The sequence below is a fragment of the Lepidochelys kempii genome, chromosome 1 (genome assembly GCF_965140285.1).
Source record: "Lepidochelys kempii isolate rLepKem1 chromosome 1, rLepKem1.hap1, whole genome shotgun sequence".
NCBI lineage: Eukaryota > Metazoa > Chordata > Testudines > Cheloniidae > Lepidochelys > Lepidochelys kempii.
This window is the reverse complement of record NC_136380.1, coordinates 199,986,909-200,005,822: the sequence shown is the minus strand read 5'-3', so window position 1 is coordinate 200,005,822 and position 18,914 is coordinate 199,986,909. Positions and strand designations below refer to the sequence as shown.

General features: G+C 44.0%; 1 protein-coding gene across 2 annotated transcripts in view; it reads left to right on the top strand.

Moving 5' to 3' along the window:
- DPT (dermatopontin) overlaps positions 1-18,914 on the top strand; it is a 47,873-nt gene that overhangs the window by 5,718 nt on the left and 23,241 nt on the right. The window contains exons 2-3 of one of the 2 annotated variants that reach the window (XM_073308035.2): positions 10,051-10,223; positions 16,829-16,954. In XM_073308035.2, the coding sequence (XP_073164136.2) occupies positions 10,051-10,223; positions 16,829-16,954 (299 nt within the window). Of the gene's footprint in view, positions 1-9,916; positions 10,224-16,828; positions 16,955-18,914 lie in introns of those variants that run through there. The other variant, XM_073308026.1, reaches the window with a different exon arrangement.

Genomic DNA, 18,914 nt, shown 5'->3' with positions numbered 1-18,914 from the left:
GTTGTTCTCCTGGAGCTGACATGTTTTAAACCTGGTGCAAATCCAAGACCGTGGTCATCCATGCCTATTGACTATCCTATGACACTTTAACCCCAGTGTCCTGGTCTAATTCCAGTCTGGGTAATGGTGCCTAGCTGAATTCCCCACACCGGTATCCAATGGATTCACAATGCACCTTCACTTCCTGGCCTGAAATACTGAGTGGAAGCCTTGTGTGCTGTTAAACCAATGCTCCGTTATACCCTAGAGGTGGCTGCTGCACTACCGTGTTGGCTGAAGTGGCTCCTGTGCCTTTTGATTTCGTGTACAGTTTGTAAAGGACTTTGGCATCACTAATGAAATAGAGGATCATTGAAAGTATCCCAATGTGCTCAGCACAGTACAAGATACAGATATTTTTTATTAATGTAGCTCCTAGGAACCCCAGGGGTGGGCCAAGACCCGACTGGGCTAAGTGCTGTACAAACACAGCCCCCAAAGGGTTTATAATCTAGAAAGGAGCTATGGCCCAGATCCACAAAGGAATGTAGGTTAAGAGCATAGATACCTATGTTGATCTGGGTCTAGCTGACATTCATGGTCTATAGCTTATAGCCCGAGTGAGCCTACAAGAAGGATCCTAGGTCTAATGGTCAGCTGGAGTGGTCACCTTTCCCTGATAGGAATGAAATTACTTTGACGCACCCGCCCTCCCGGGAAAGGGAAGATTCATGGCTGCTCTTTAGAAGTTAGCAATGTAAATAGGGTGACCTGCTGCAGCAAGACTGGGGAGACAAACACATGCACAAATCCACAAGGGAAGGGAGCGGCAGACATAGAAGCACAGAGGGAGGGAGACAGAGAGACACATGCACAGAATGAGCAACAGGGCCTTTTCCGAGCTTCGGCAGATGGAGCTAATTTGGCACGGGCTTGCAGAGCTACATTTGCCATCCGCCTGCACAAACTCCGGGATTGTGGGCTAGATCATGCTCATTAGTTATTCTACATCTCACAGAAAGCACACAGGTGGGGGGATTAGCACAGGGAACAGGAGCAGAGAGGATGCAGAGAGAACAAAACAGGAGAGACAAGACTGGTAGATTACACCAAAAGAACTGTGTGATCATAGAATATCAGGGTTGGAAGGGACCTCAGGAGGTCATCTAGTCCAACCCTCTGCTCCAAGCAGAACCAATCCCCAATTTTTGGCTCAGGTCCTTAAATGGCCCCCTCAAGGATTGAACTCACAACCCTGGGTTTAGAAGGCTAATGCTCAAACCACTGAGCTATCATCTGAGTACACCTACTGAAAAGCAGCCACTTCTGGAGCTGGACATGTCAGGCATGCTTTTATCAGCCAGAGTGAACAACGAGTTAGAGCAGGAGCTGAGGAAGAATCCATTTGGAACAGAGGCAATTTTAGGTTGGTAAGAAGATGCCTTACCAGGAGGTTCAGACTTCAACTGGCAAATATCAGTGGTTAGTGCCTTGATGGTTACAATACCAAGCCAGAGTCCCACAAGGAATTGGGGGTGATTAATCAGGGATGAGAACCCAGAGGCTCAGACACAAGAATTTGCAGAGGATCTTGCAGCAATGAGAATTCTGAGTGTCAGTCAGCCCAAGGCAATGGGGCTCCAGCAGTCTGACCCCAACAATGCCCCACTTAAGTCAGTGCAAGCACTCCTGGTGAGGATGCACACCACTGGCAGAAGGAGGGTAGGGGGGACATGAAAAACTGCAGTGATTACTGTGGTGGCTGTATGTTGGTGTAACTTAAGTCAACTTAATTGTTTAGACATTAGTCACAGTTAAGGCAAGATATTTTGGGCCTCTGTGGCCAGTCATTTCTGCTAGCACGAAGTGGGTGTGGAATGGTTCCTGGTAAGAACAGAAGCATGGTACACTCACTCAGCACTCACTTTGCACTGGGACCAAATGACTGCCTAGAGAGTGAGGCCCATGGAAACATTTACTGAAACTGAACCACTCATTAGTGAGGTCACTTTTCCCTCCACAGTATTCAGAGGAGCTTGGTTTTGACTGTATCTCATTCCCATGACCAGTCTGAGAATTACAACTACTGTCCCCATTAACTTCAAAGAGCAAGCCAGCGCTGACCTCCAATTTACCTCTGTGGCTCTGTGTAGAGTTACTAAGAGGGATTAGCTCAGAATTACCCCCCAGCATTTTGCAGTGACACTATGATTATTATGTGCTGTAGTTCATAGTATAGGCTTGGAGAAGCCAGGTGAAAAATTTCAAATGAAACCCGAATTCTAGAAATAAAACAAGACCCCTGCTCACCATTCTTATACACTTGCTTGCGTGACAAGTTTAGGAGCTAACTAACCACTTAATCCTATTTGCTTTGGTGATTTGGCCAGGACCCTAGAGACCCGCCCCCCCCCAAGCTCAAGGAGACATCCCTGCGCAGGCTCTGATTGAGCTAGACTGCTAAAAATAAAGCGTAGTTTTGGTGTCAGGAGGGGCTAGCCACCTGAGCGTGTACCCATCCGAGCTGCTCGGCCTGCACCTGTGCCACCACAGCTACTTTCTGTCAAGCTAGCGTGGGTGTGTCTTCTCGAGCTTGGAATTACACCCCCAACTCAAAGTGTAGGTGTACTCTCAAAGCCCCCCACTGAATCACCAACACCCTTTGCTGAAGCATCCTGGGCTTTCCTTGGAAGTCTCCCATCCAAGTACTGCACCCTGCCTGAGTCTGCTCAGCACATGAGAGCTGATGGGAATACAGGTCGACATCCACTGTGGATTTTAGCCAAGCCCACATAACTACATAATTCAACAGACTTTTACAAAACACACCTCTTAGTTCTTAGCAGTTACATGCAATTGGAAAAGTGCTGTACCCTGTTCTGACATCTGAAACCGCAGTTGTGCATTTCCAGCTATAGATGAGTTGGCCATCCTCATGTACCCTCTCGTGGCTGGGTGCCCCTACATTGCCAGGCTCTTTATTCTCCCTCTTCTAGGCCATTTTACACAGCCTCTACCATCTCATACATCCAATCACCACCCGTATTGGGGGCTGGGTTTATTCAGACAAAATAGACTCAGAAGTGAAACTCAAAGTCCCAAAAATCTGTCCCAGAGCCTGGCTCTTACCTCAGAGCCTGGGTGAGCAAAAGGGTTTCTTCACAGAGTCTTCTTATCAGTTCTTAGGGGGCAACCTGCTCTGGGGTTTGGCTTGCCGCTGCCCTGCTCAGCGCTGACTCCTTTGCAGACTTCCCAGAATCAGCTCTTTTCTCAGAACTGCTTCAGCTCTCTTATAAGGAACCATCTACTTGAAGGTTCCCTCCCTACACCAGGTGTCTCTGGATGGCTCTTTTAGCAAGCCTACTCCAGGCTTCAAGTCACCTGCAGGCAGCTCCCTCACTCCCTCTGCTTTCTGACTCCATCAAATTGACCTTTCTTCATTATCATAACTCTGGCAGATTGACTGTAATTGCAACAGACTTTTGAGTTAGATACATTTTTAGCCTGATAGGAGTGGTAGGTACTACCGCAATACACCATCTCTTAGAGCCTTCCCTGAGGTCACTCATACTGCTGTTCACACAAAGTGTTCATTATCATTATTGCCACTTCCTGTATGGCTCAGAGGAGGGATAATCTAACCACTTCACCACCACTGGAGCTGAGCAAATAAAGCTCAGGGCATATCCCCACTACAGTGGCTACAGCAGCATAGCTATGGTGCTGCAGCTGTGCCATAGTGTAGGTGCTTCCTGAATCGATGGAAGGGGTTTTTCACCAACGTAGGTAATCCACCTCTCTGAGGGGTGGTAGCTAGGCCAATGGAAGAATTCTTCTGTTAACCTAGCTATGGCTACCATGAGGGTTAGGTTGACCTACCTACTTCTCACAGGCCATGAAATTTTTCCACAGTCCTGAGCAATGTAGCTGGGTCGATCTAATTTTATGTGTATACCAGGCCTCTATCAGAGTTATCTTAAACAAAGAAATGTGTGTTTACCTACATATAAGTAGTAAACAGGGTCTTTGAGACAGCAAGAAGGAGACAAGACAAATCTGCATTTCAGCAAACACAATGGAGAAGAAAGAGGATGGGGGCACCTTCATTCCCAGACTCCACGTAGCTGCACTTACTGTTTGAATAACCTTTGCTTTGAGGGCTAATCCTCAGAAGAATTCATTGCAAAGGGGAACTGGACTATAAAAGTGAGGGGCAAAAACACACCAGGGGATCTCTCTCTCTCTCTTTCTCTCTCGCTCGTTCACCTAAGAAGACAAAGCAACCAGCCTTGGGACTTTGTGAGAGATCCTAACTTGAAAATTTGGTCAGCAGTGTTGCTGGGAACCTGTGCTAAAGGATTTCACCTTGAACGAAGTCTAGTTCGTTAAATTTTCATTATTTGTCTTTTTGTCTTCATTTCTCTTGTAACCATTTCTGACTGTAATACCTTATACTTGTACTCACTTAAAATGTCTCTCTTTGTAGTTAAATAAACTTGTGTTATTCTTTAATCAAAACTTTCCAGTGTTGTGTTTAAACTGAATCGTTTGGCAACTCCAATTAGAGTAGCAAACTATAGTTCAATGACCCTGTATGTGGGCTACAGGTCTATAATATCTGAATTGCCCAGGAGAGGGCTGGACACTGCAGAACCTGGAGAATATTTCTGGGGAAAATGCAGGACTGGAAGTGTGTTGGGGTCACCCTGCGGGAAGCCAGAGTGTGGCTTGTGTGTTACTGACAGGCTCTGGAGTCAGAGTTGCTGGACCAGAGCTGCAGCTATTCACAGACACTCAGAGTGTGACCTGCACGCTGTTTGGCTGTTTGTGAGAGGCCCAGGTTGGGAGCTACAGCAGCAAAGGATTGAGAGGCACACAAGGTTGCAGGGCAGATGGTGACACAACCCCTCACTGGTCTGGATTGAGCCCCAGAATGTGATAACAACTAAGGGGGGATATGATAGGGTCTATAAAATCATGAATGGGGTGGAGAAAGTGAATAGGGAAGTGTTATTTACTCCTTCTCATAGCACAAGAACTAGGGGTCACTCAATGAAATTAATATGCAGCAGGTTTGAAACAAGCATAAGGAAGTACTTCTTCATACAACACACAGTCAATCTTTTGCCAGGGGATGCTGTGACGGTCAAAACTATAACTAGGCTCAAAAAAGAGTTACATAAGTTCATGTAGGATATTAGCCAAGATGGTCAGGGACACAACCCCGTGCTCTGGGTGCCCCTAAACCTCTAACTGCCAAAAGCTGAGACTGGACAACAGGGGATGGATCACTTGATAATTGCCCTGTACTGTTCATTCCCTCTGAAGCACCTGGCACTGGCTGCTGTTGGAAGACAGAATATTGGGCTAGACGAACTATTGGTTTGACCCATATGGCCATTCTTATGTTCTTATACGCCCTCAGCTGGCCCTCTGTACAGGGGTGAATTTCACCTACAAACAGTCTCATCAGAGTCAATGGAGCTACTCCCATGAGTAATGGATTGCAGAATCAGGCCCTAATCGTGCATGTAATTGAACAAGTGTGCATTCCCCATCATCCTGTTACTGCTCTAGGATCCTTTTTACATTCACTAAGCAGTAAATAAAGCTTTCATATCCATCCAACTCTAGCATTGGAGCTCTAAGCTGAAAACAAACAAACATAAGCAAGTCATAATGTTCCTTTGAAAAATTAGAACTGGATCCACAGCAATGATTCTACACACTAAAAAATATACTACAGTATTTTAAAGCAGTGATCCAAAGCAGTGGTCTTATGGGAGTGTTATTGTAGTGCTATCAGGCAACTACTGTAGAACAGTGGTTCTCAAAGCCGATCCACCGCTTGTTCAGGGAAAGCCCCTGGCGCGCCGGACCAGTTTGTTTACCTGCGGGAAGGGCGGCCAGCACGTCCCTTGGCCCGCTCCGCTTCCCGCAGCCCCCATTGGCCTGGAGCGGAGAACCGTGGCCAGTGGGAGCCATGATCGGCCGAACCTGTGGACGTGGCAGGTAACCAAACTGGTCCGGTGCGCCAGGGGCTTTCCCTGAACAAGCAGCGGACCGGCTTTGAGAACCACAGCTGTAGAAGACAGTATGTGGTTTAGATGGGTTAAACTGTAGCATTTTTAAGTATTGATAAAAAGTATTACTAGTTATTGCATATTTACGGTAAGGCATTGACAACAGGGAGGCTTTAGAGTCTCCTGTCCCCTAACATATTGTTGTTTTCTGCTTTGCTGATTTATGCGTAAGACTGTGAGAACATCAAACCACAAGGCAGGCAACTGACGTTTTCAAAGTCAAATTACAGGGCGAGGCATTTCAGAAAGTGCCAGGTTCTGAGATTTTCTCCAGGCAAACTTCAGCTGAACTCAACACAAGAACTCAGATTTGTCTTATAATGCTGTCCACATCATGCCATGCAGCCAGTCAGACTGCTTGAACTTCGGTTCTGCTACAGCCTGTCTGTTTCAAGACCTCTAATCATTGGCGTTTTAACCTCTGTGGTGTCTGTAGACTGCTTGGAGCAGGGTTAGATGACAGGGTGGTCAAAACACCAGGGACCGACTGGAGACCTCTTTATGCTAGCACTTTCCAGCACTGCTACCACTAATGGAACTGCCTTGGTTATAGCAGTGATGGAAAGCATTAAGGCAAAAAGCCTACTGTAGACACCGCCTAAGTTTCACCCTATGAGCCAGGCAGCTGTGAACTTCAGAGCTCAGTGAACACTGGTGTTACTCAGAAGGAAAGTTCACACATTTAGGCTTTTCTTTTTAACCCTTCACAAGGGTTCTCGTCCTACAGCTGACTGAGAAACGGAATTTCCCTGCCATGAGAAATTTTGATACTTCAATATTTATTTTCATCCCAAATCAGTGTGAAAACTCAAAATACCAAAACTTCCCGTGGAACTAAGAGTTCAGAAAAAAATTGATTTGGAAATACTGAAACATATTGTTTTGGGTTGACATTAATCTGCATCTATTTGAACTGCCATGGTGCTTCATGGGAGTTGTATTTCCAGATCCCTCAAGGCCTCATTCTCCCCTCTTTGACCCTCCCCTGCCAGATCACATCTCCCAAAATGCAACACAATCATTTCCATGGTGCACCATGGGAGTCCCTTCCTTCCTTTCTTTCTTTCTTTTTCCTCAGGCACCCTCAGGTGCATTGGATCCCCACCAGTTTCTACCAGTCTTGTGCTGGCTTGTTCAGGCTACTGATTGTCATGTTGATGTATTTAACTTCTTTTTTCCATTTCACAATCTGATTTTCATTACTGATCTTGCCTTGAGCAAGGGCCTTTTTGACATGTGGGCTTTGTTATGGGTTTGATCAATGACCGTTACGTTCTTCACATGAAGCTGATCTCTTGTTTGGCCTGCTGCACACCGAGATGGCTTCTGGTATTCATTTCTGTAGCAAGTCTGGTCTGACATGATGGGGTTACCAGCCCCATGCACAACTTCAGCTCCACAGCTACTTATTCATTATTCGGAGTTGTTCACATGTGGACATTCCCCTGTCTGGCACCCGGGGGATGGTGTTCGTAGCTTCAGATGCCCCAAGAGTCCCACTCTGCTTTGCTCATATTGCTAATTGGGATCAGGGATCCCAACCAGAACCTAATTAGAGGGTGGCGAGGGGCGAGGGGTTGATCCTGGAGGGGTCCTGCTGTGGAAAACGTGGAGAACCACTGGCTTAGAGCACTGTATAGTTTCCATGTGATAGACACTTTGGGAATCGCATGTGGGGATCAGATGGGAAGCTGGTGAGGCTGGGATTTTGCATTAATTGCATTAGGAAACCTACTGTTAGGTTAGGAATGGGGTTGGATCACAGGTTTAGTCCAGAGAAAATATCTAATAAACACTCTGTGATGGCTTCCTGATTTGATAGTGTATTCATAGTAAGATTCATTCATAAAGCCTCACTCATAAATTCACTGAAATAATTTAATTTTGAAAGTTAATTCCAACCCTCTAGAGATGTACTTTTTTTGCTACTGTTGCTTGATGTTGTACTTCATGGGCCATATCCTCAGGTGGTGTAATGCCACATTGCTCTGCTGAAATCAATAGCGTTCCACTCATTTTCACCAGCTGAGGGTCGAGCTCCATATGTTGTATATATGCGGTTAACTACGTACTTCTATAGATTATTTTCATAGCCTCTGTCAAGCAGACACAGAGTAGTGCACAGTACTACAATATGTTGAACACATGTATCTATGGGGTCAGGCATATGCTGTTGCATTGTGAGAAACAGTATGAGATCATATAATTAAAGATGACTGTAATGCATATGTACATGGGGACACGTTGTCTTCTTCATCCCAAGGACTCTTCACATCTCTTCCAAGACCTTGGCCATCCAGGTCCCCTACTGCTGCAGAAGGCCTAAGATCCAGAGGCTGGAAGCTTCACTTTAAGATGGGTGCAGGTCAGGAGTTCTATTCCTGTGGAGCTTCTGAGAGCTGGGGCCAGCTGGTGAAGGTGTAACCCACACACGTTCTGGGTGTGGTGTTCTGTCCAATCTAGTGGCACCAAGACCACTAAGAGGGAGAGAGAGTTAAATGAGTCTGCTCTACAGCCTTAGCTTAGAGCCAGTTGGCTTTTAGCTCATGTGGTAGAGGCTCATGCTTTAAGCTCCAGAGGCCCCAGGTTCAATCCTGCCCGCCGACGACTTTGGTCTGTTGGCGTTACAAAGGCACGTGCCCTGTGGAACTTCTAAGTGTCATCAGAGCAGTCACCCTGCTGTAATGGAGCTTGGATCTCTAAAAGGTAGTTGGCTTTTCCAGCAAGTCCAGCCCACTCACCGCAGAGGTCTGCTTAATTGTGAATTCTAGGAATAGCAGCAGCTGAGGATGAGGGCACATGGATGTTTTAAGATCTGCATGATATGCAGTGAATGGGCAGGCAGAGATACGTGGGGATCTTTGTCATTTGGATCCTCTCACTTGGAGAGTAAGGCAGCTCTGCAGGCAGTGATTCTGGAGCCAGTTCACTATAAAGTCAGCTTAGGCCTCCATGCCTCCAGTGCATCATTCCTTAGTGCTTTGATTCAGGAAAGCCTTTAGGCACATGATTCACCTTAAATTCATGCTTAAGCCTCGTTGACTTCTATGAGACTTAAGCACATACTTAAAGTAAAACTGGTGCTTAAGTGGTTTCCTGAATGGGGATGGTTTCCCGAATCAGGGCCTAGGAGTACACTTAATGACCTTAGCAACAATATCTGCTGAATGCGCAGCATATGTCATTTTCAAATGCTCTTAATTCAGTCATTGCAAAATCACTTTCCTCTTGAAACAGCTTGTGCTCTGCTTCTCAATGAGGGCCATTCCCATGCTAGATCAGGACAATCAACCATCAGTCATTTGGGCTCCAAAAAGTCTAAAGGATATTTTTATAATGGGAAAATATTTTTCCCCCACTCTCTTCTCACTCAAAAATAATAGACCCATTTTTGTTCAAGATGAAAAAAGATGGACAAATGCCAAGAATGGAAAATTGCAACCTAAAGATCAACATTTCACCAAATTCTGTCCATATGTAATAGAGCTTGAATTTCATATGAAACTGTTTTTCAACCTAACGATGGCACAATGGGTTGCTGCAGCTTATGTATTATCAATGTGTGATGTATATGTGCAACCTTTATAGACAGTAGTTTTACAGTAAGGGATTGGAGAAGGTTCACACTCCTGGGAAACCCCAGGTCCTATGCTCCTAAGATGACTATGCTTGCAGAGTTCCACCTTAAAAGTAACTGAAAGTGTCTGTAGCCAATATTTTAGGTCAGAGAACTTTTGCTGAACAATGACACATTGCACTTGGATCTCGATATGAAACATCTGGAAGCCACATGTTAGAGGCAATATAAAAGGGCCAGCACAACAAACCAGTGGGGCATTTCTAAACCAGAAACATATTCAACATGGACCTTGTTCTTCTCTGTGTATTCCTGCCACTGGTGACGGTGGCTTGGGGCCAGTATGGGGATTATAACTATCAACCCTATGACTATGGGGATAATGATGAGTGGGTCAATGTGTATCGTCAGGGCTTCAACTTCCAGTGCCCACATGGCCAGGTGATAGTGGCAGTAAGGAGCACTTTCAGCAAGAAGGAAGGCTCTGACAGACTGTGGAACTATGCATGCATGCCTACGCCCCAGAGTCTTGGGGAACCAACAGAATGCTGGTGGGAAGAGATCAACAGAGCTGGAATGCAATGGTAGGATACTGTTAAACTATCTTTTGAAAGAGAAATTGCAATGCCCAAAGTCGAAGGGTGCATATTAGCACAGTGGTGATAGTACAAGTGCACATTAATTATCTGCTTAGCCATTACAAATGACTGTCTTAGTCAAATTAGTAATGATGCATACTGATGTGATAATGATCCTACATTACACTTCCATAGCACTTTCCCACTGGAGGAGTCCAATGCACTTTGTGAACATTAAGTGATTTAGCCTCACAACCTCACCTCTGAGGTGGCTTGGTATTGTTGCTGCTGATTTTACAGATGTGGAAACTGAGACACAGAGAGGGGATGTGACTTGCCCAGGGCTAAACGAGGAATCAGTGACCGAGCTGGGAACAGAACCCAAAATTCCTGACTACCAATCTCCAACCCTAATCATTAGAAAAAGCTCCTTCCCAGCTTAGTATTGTTTTTTCTCTATATATTTTTGTTGCTGAAGACTTTGGCTTGGGCCCAGTATGGGACTGTTTACTACTTACATCAGTGTTACAGGGGCCAAAAATGCATGCTAATCTACGATGATGATAGTGAATATTAATTATATGATAATGATGTAGCATGTTATGTAAAACCTAATATAATCCTTTGTAGTTCATATGTAACATGCATATACACTACTGTGCTTCTGAGAAGGACTTTATAGAAATGATCAGATTTTAGGAGGGGGTGGCAAAGTTTCATGAGACCATCTACAGCATTTCATTCTGCGGCATTACATGATCCCAAAATTTCATTTTCTCATGATGTTTTCATGAAATGGAAAACAGACACATGTTGAAAATATTCATGTATTCAGTTTTAAAATTTCAGACATTTTAGATTACAGAATTTTTTTGAGCCAAAGAACACAAACTTCTGCAGATTTTGCATGAAACAGGAAATTTTTAAAAAATTCAAAATGAAATGTGAAACCCTTGATTTTCAAGGGTTTTGAGTCGTTTCTGAATGATTCATGCTCCTCAGTTCACCCTGTGATAAGTTCCTATGGCTGATGCAATTGTTAAGAACAAAATTGACTCTTTATACTCACTTTGGAATAAGACTGAAAAGAAAAAGGGAGGGGTAGGAAGGAGACAGAGATGGAAAGATAAGCAAGAGATTGAGATCATTCTGGTTATGTTGTATTACGCAGTCCTTTTCATACTTTGATGCAATTTTCATTTATTACATAATAATTTTGAATGAGTTCTTTCTACTGTTTAAAAATAAAGAAAACATTTTTTCTTCTCAAACAGTTCTTGACAGTAATTGCTGAAGTCATTTCTCACAAACGGGATATTGTGTAATTCTATACAAAATGTTTTCTTATGACATCTGAACCATCTAGCAACATTCATCATCAGAACTATATGTACCTAGGAAGTCTATATCCTCTGCATATCATCTATGCCTTATTTCTTTCTCATCTCTTAGATCTTTTTACTTTGTCTCTCACACTTCCTCTTCTCTTCTCTTTCTTTTCTCTCTCTCTCTCTTGCTCTCCTCTCTTTTTTTCTATCAATTATCTATCTTAGATATTTCTCTCTCTCTTTTTCTGTGTTTACCTATCTTATCTCGCCATCATTCATTTATCTTGGATACTTTATTTAACTGTCTTTTCCATTTGTTGGTCTTATCTATTTTGGATGTTACTCTCTTAACTAACCTGTCCTGTCTAACTCTTTTATCTGTCTGTTCTGTTTCTCTTATCTCTATATTGAGCATTTTCTCTTTTCCTATATGGATCTATTTCAGGTGGGATTTTCAAAAGCACCTAAGTGACCACTGAAAGTTGTTGGGACTTGTGTTCCTATGTCACTTTCTTAGAAGTAGGGCTTTTGAAAATCTAATCCTTCTGTATTTTCTTTATATATCTATCTGCCTCTCTTTTCCAGCTCTCTGCCAGGCTCATCACCATGGTATTTGAGTGCCTGACACTATTCTGAAAATACATCCATTCAGGAACTGTGTAGGAACACAAATATGAATAATAATCTGTAGTACTTTGGGTATCTTTCTGGCCATCTCTGTGTCTGTTTTGGCCTCCTGATTGGTCAGTTCTGCTTGTGAGGGACAAATTAGATTAATTTCAGTTGGCAACAATCTTTGCTGGATTATCTAATCCATTTCTCATTGTGGCGGGATGGATTTTATTATCCTTACATCAGCCCTGACTGGTGGGTGGCTGGCTTCACCTGGCATATCACCAACAACAGAGATTCCACAGCCTCCATTGGCAGCCAGCTCCATTGACAAACATAAAACTGCAAAATTCTTCCTAATATTTAATCTACATTTTCTCTACTGCAGTCAATGCCTGCTACTTCTTATCCTGCCTTCACTGACTAATGAGAATAAATGTATTGTCTGCATGACGTCCCTTTAGCATATTAGCAGGTGGTGGTTGTCACAGTTTCAGGGTACCTGTACCTGTATTCCCCTCTGTGGTCCCTTGAGGCCACCACTTCAGGTTTCTGGCTCCAAGCCATCACCTCTCTTGGGCAGAAACGTACGTCTCTCTCCCTTCGGAGTGGGGGTTTTAAGGCTGCACAGCTCCCTGCCTTACACTGAGATATCCCAAGCAAGCCAGTCTGCCTAAAGGCCAGCACCTGTGCATTGCTTTCTCTCTGAAGGCTATGAACAGTGTTTTTCAAACTGTTACAAGTTACCACACAGCTCTTTCTGAGCAAGCACATTTATTCTTAAGGTAAAAGCATCACAGAAAAAACATATAAAAACAGTAAAAGTTCCTATGCAAATGCTAAAAGGTTACCAGAGGTCACCCATCAGTCTTCCCAAAGTCTTTTCAACTCTTCTACAAGGGTTGGGGCCCTTAGAGAGAAGGTTCTGCCCGTTTGCTGGATCAAAAGGAAAGCCCTGAGTCAGTTTAAATGCAGCCTTTTTATGCCAAAAGCCCTGTCTTTGTCTGCTGGTCTCTAGAAAACCCAGTTTGAACCAGTATATGCAGGCCTACCCATGGTTGGTACCTCTCTGGAGGTGTTTACTCTGTAATCACACCTCACTGTTTTTGGTTATGGAGGAGCTATGATAAACTCCCCCGCTCCCCCCACACACACCTTGCCCCCCAGAGTTGCACACAATCCCTGCCTCATGGTGATACATAAACTTAATATAATATGGGCCCCACAGATATTAATGTGCAGTTGCAATATCTGTCACAGTTGCCATGCCCCCTCTCTCCCTCTTTGCTTTCATCCTGAACATGTTCTCCATTTGCTTAACTTTTCCTTAAAGGTCTAATTTTCCCAGCTCTTTAATCAACCTTTGATCATTTTTGTTGCTCTCCTCTGAATTCTCTCCAATTGCTGGCTATCTTGTCTAAAACATGCATCAGAAACCCCAGTCTGGCGGAAACACCAAAAAGAGACCTTTTGACCAATGACTTGGTACTGTATAGTTGTATGTTTTTAACTAATTGTCTCTTGGGTTTATTTCTGCTTTGAAAACTGCACAATATACACAGATGGTATTCTTTTGAAAAAAAAAATAGAGAGAAAATGGAGTGGGGATATAAAGCTCAGAGAGGAAGAAATATTACGACTTTTCACCATTATGACCGTGATTCAGCATGTGTTCACTTAAGTACAGGCTTAACTTTAAGTGCTTTGCTGATTAGGGGATGAGCTTAAACATGTGCTTAAAGTTAGGTATATGTTTATGCGCTCTACTGAATAGAGATGGGCTTAAACATATTGCTGAATAAGCATGTGGGCTCAGTACAGGAGTAACTGGATGAAATTCTGTGGCCTGTGATTTATAAGATGTCAGACTAGATGACCTAAGGGTCCCTTTTGACATCTGAATCTATGAATGTGTTTAAAGTTAAGCACGTGTTTAAGGACTTAGCTGAATTGGGGCCTATTTATGAAGGGAGAGATTCTGACACCTTTAGTCATGCTGAGTAGCACCCTTACTTCACAAGTGTCTCCACTGGCTTCCGGGAGACTGTTTGGGGACCAAGATACTACTCATTGTTAGGGCAGCAGAATCTGGCCCTTAATGACCGGTAGGCAGGCAGTGGTGGGGGATTGGAGCAGTGAGAGGTTTGGGGGACAGTGTCAGTTTCTAGTAATTAATAAGCTACACCCTGTTAATTATAGCTTCATTGTGGCAGCTACACAGTGACACGTTTTGAACAGGGATGTGTAATCCAAGGAAGGGTAATGTATGTCTATCCCATTCCTCTACAACGGAGGGGGCCCTGGGAGTTGAGGTTTAAAACTTTTCCACCGGAATGAAGGGAGGGGTTGGGTGATTTCTCTGCCTCTGGTGAAGTTCACTTCTTCTGTGGCCGCTGCTCAATTATCTCTGCCAGAGATAATTTAAAAATATATATTTAGGAAGAGCAACTGTGGATGGAATGAACCAAATTGCTCCAAATGGCAGGGATTAAAATAACCAAACAAACAACTCTTGCACAAGAGAGGATGTCCCTTTGTGAGGTCTTCATTCCCCAGCCCCTCTCCTTATTACATAGACGAATGCTGTGCCCTACCCTCAAAAAACTCTGTTTATTTTTCAGGCACAATGTATAAACTTTTCTAACAAAGTGCAGTTTAATGTAAGTTTGTTGCCTTTTTTCCTTGGTTAGGATTCTAAGAAAATATTTTTCTGGAAGTGGGGAAAACAGATTCTGCAGTCTCTGAATCATTCTCTTTCTCACTCACTCACACACACACACACACACACACACACACACACACACCCTTGGGGCACAGATTACATCATGGGCTAAGGAAGCAAATGTGTGTGGGAGTTGCCTGTTAACATGTTGGCAGCACAGCCCAGTACATTTGTGGAGGACTGTTTTTGTGCAGACTCTTTGACCAACAACGGGGAAGCATTACACAAACCTTGGAATCAGGCTGCCTGCTTTTTAGACTGCCCTTTCCACGTGTTCCCATTTATGCTAGATGCCATAAACAAGCTGTTTTTCCTCACAGTTGTAGGTTTATTTTAAAGGGACAGCAGGGAGCATGTTTACACAGATCCATTGTATTGAATCCAGTGGGACTATTTGCATAGATGGAAACGGAAGCAGGGCTGCTTAGGTTTGTGTATAGTCCTCACTAGTCAACCTCAACAAGGAGTGAGGCCATGGGGAAGAGGCACTAGCCTCCCCAAAGGGCAGAGAGGCTGTGTGGGAAAGGAATGGGTCACTGTCAGTGGTTCATGTGAGGGAAAAAGGGTTGCTAGTGGTATGAGCCAAATTGGACAGCAGGGTTGCCTGTGGCCACAGGGAAGTGGGTGACAGGATTCCTAAGGCCCTGGAGGAAATGGATGGTAGAGTTTCCTGCAACCCTGGCAGAAGCAGATGACAGGAAGTTGCAGGACCTCAGTGGAGCTGGACAGTTTGAGGGCCTCCCTAGGCCTGAGCTGAAGTGCTTTAACTACTTTCAGCTTTGCCTCAAGCACTTACCCTTCCGTTCTTGTCCTTAATGGGCTGATAAATAATGATGTTGGGCTTTATCGCTCAGGTAAAGGCTTTCTGTAAAACAAGGACTGCATCAGCAAAACCAGCAGGCATGCACTTCTGGCCTGCTGCTCCACTTGGAGGAAATTTTGCATGGAATATTAAAAATAATAGATCTTTGTGCAGCGCCACTACAGGAAAGAGTTTTACAGGAAAACAATATTACATAGGCCAGTCTTTTTTTTCCCTGGGAAAATATTGTGCTTGGTGTTTCATTAGCAAAGCCCTTTCTTGTCTCTTTGAGAAAGAATCAGCTCATCTGCTCTTCATAGGCAGCAGCTGCATTATTCTGGGCTATGATCTCACGTACTAAACTGGTTCGGGCCTACTCTCTCCTTGAATTTCCGAGGTATCACAGGAAGTGGCACTGGTGATTGAGAGCGTGGCGCTGTTCCGACTGAGTCAGTTTGTCATGGCTGCCATCTCCATGATGTGTGAATCCATCCTTTATAAATTGGCTCTGAAGAGGGAGCTTTGTGGTAGTATTGTACCATAGGCTTTTCAGGCATCGTCTGCCCTACAAGGAAAACTGAGTTTTTTGTAACCCCGGGTTGTTGGTAGAGGACTTTCCTCATAACGTTTAGCCTAGTGGTTTAGTAAATTTAGCAGCAATTCATTTTGCAGATTCAAACTCAAAACCTTGGGCAAGTCTTTTAATCTCCCCCCAGAGAATGTCTCTGGTTCCTCACATGCAAAATAATATTGTATTCCTGTTACCAACTCTTGGGACTTTATCACACAACATTTGATGTTTTTTATTAAAGCCCCAGCTCCTGGATTCAGGTGGTTACATGAGAAACTCAACTTTCATTTTAATCAAAGTCAATTTCTACACCACAGGATTGCAAAGAAAAGCTTGAAAATGTGACCCCAGTGAACCCTAAATGTTCAAATACCAGAGGGCAAAGAAAAAGAAGCATTAATTTAACATTTTAAAGCCAATCTTTGCCTGATTCATGATTTTTGAATATTTGGGGTTGGCAACACTGTATCATTTCCTTGCCCAGTGCTTTGAAGATATAAATTGCTATATAAGTGCTGCTTTCTTCTTTACAATATTACTTAATAACGTCTTTTGTTTTTCCCTCCCTTTTCTCAGGTATCAGACCTGTTCAAATAATGGACTAGTGGCAGGGTTCCAGAGCCAGTATTTTCCAGCTGTTCTCGATCGGGAGTGGCAATTTTACTGCTGCCGCTACAGCCGGAAATGCCCATACTCCTGTAGGTGAGTTCCACAAGATTTACTACAGCCCAAGTCTACTCAGGTTTTGCTGCAAAGCATTCAGAATTGTTGTCCTCCCAATGTAGCATAACTGACCATTGGTCCCGGGAAGTTCAGTGCCCTGTTGTCTTATGCATTGAGAAGAAGTTAGTTCTGTGTACCAAGGTGAACCACGTATATTTCCGTTCTGGCCAAGCAGTATCACCTCGGGGTTGTATGGCTCAGGGGATTTGGTAACAGAGTAGGGAACTTTTCACCTCTAGTCACCTCACACAAATCATTCTCCAATTTCTTTGTAGTACATAGGCTGTTTGGGGGCCTCTGTGGAAATGAATTAGTGATCACAGTCCAAGGCCTGGTGAAGAGATGTCCACATCTCAGAAAAGATCATCACAGTTGGCATTTGTTGGTCTCCTTGTTGGCAGTCTCATCAAGGAGACTAAGGACTAACTGGGCTATGGGTAGTGAGCTCCTCTGCTGCCCCTAGATGTGGTCCTTCTAAATCAAGGAGGAAGATTATTAGCAGGATATTAGAAGGCAAGCTTGCATTGCTCCTGCCTGCTCTGAGGCGAAACAGAAGACTTCAGTTTCCATGGTTGTTAATCCAGCATTTTTTTCACTGGCAAACTAAATAATTCTCTTACACATTTTTTAAGGAAACAATGTGCTTACAGCTTTGTGGCCAGAACTAGTTTTTGAAGCACATTCTTCATTGAGATGCATGTGAGATGTTCACATGCCTGCAGGCCTTATTGTTTGGCTGGCTGGCTACCGACCAAACGCAACAGCAGTGCATTAATTTTCAGAATCCAATCTCCTTACAGCCAGGAGGGAAAGAAACTGCATTTTTTAAAGCCCAAGTAAAAGGAGCTATAGCAAAATCTGTAAATGCCCCTCTGTGACCTTCCCACTTTATGTGGTCTGCAGATGCTGTGCATTTGCAAATTGTACTGACAGACCGGCCAAGTCTCCAGCTTGTGAGGGAGACTTTGTTTGGATCTCATTTTTAGGCAGATTTTAAAGTCTCTGCCTCTTGTGAGGCAGGAATTTGTTGTGTATGTTCCAATGAAACAGTTGAAATCATTCAAATCACTCTCCTTCAAAGAGTTTTAGTATTACCACTTGGCCATGCCCTGCAAATCTGAAGGCAGATTAGCACAAGATCTAAAATAATAGTCTTGGGTTCATCACGTCTCGTGTTTCTTTTCTACACTACAACAAGCCTGGAGACTGCCCATCTGTTTCAAAAAGACATGGCATTCTCCATTTCTTGTCGTCAGATGTTGGGTAGGGTTTGTTGCATTGTTAAAGAACAGCCATATTCCAATGCAGAAGTGGAAGCATTTTAAGGAGGGTGAAGTACTTCCTCCATAAACAGGGTAAAATCCTGCTTACAGATCCATGCAACAAATCTTGGCTCCTCTGTTCTACTCTCTGTGCTCAGATTCCACAGTGATTGGGTTGGAGATCCATTCATCTAAACAGGGCAGGATACAACAGTGGAGATCCGTTGGGCAGATCTGACAAGACTTTGCCCACAGTTTGTTAAAGGTCTTTGGGACCCTCCAGGGGGACAGAGACATTATAAAGTCAGATCTGCACTGTCTAACTCGTGCCTGACTCTGTGCTATCATCTCTGGCACTCACTCCAGGGTCCAGTTTGCTCTGTTCAAGCTACATGTCTAACATCCTGCTTTCATGTCCTTCTTCCACTCTTGTGCCATTTCCCATGTGGCTCCCTCAGCCTGGAACCTCTCCCTGACCCAGTGTGTCATGCCCACTGATACTCTCCTCCTTAAAGTCCCTCCTTAAACATGTTTCTTCCAAGTGGCCTGTAACCCCTAGTCCTCCCTTCAAAGTAGTGTTATCCAGACAGATACAAGATATAGTAATAGAAGAACCCCACTGAACCATTGCAAGGGCCTCGGACATTGATGGACTTCGATCCCTCCTGTTCTCTGCC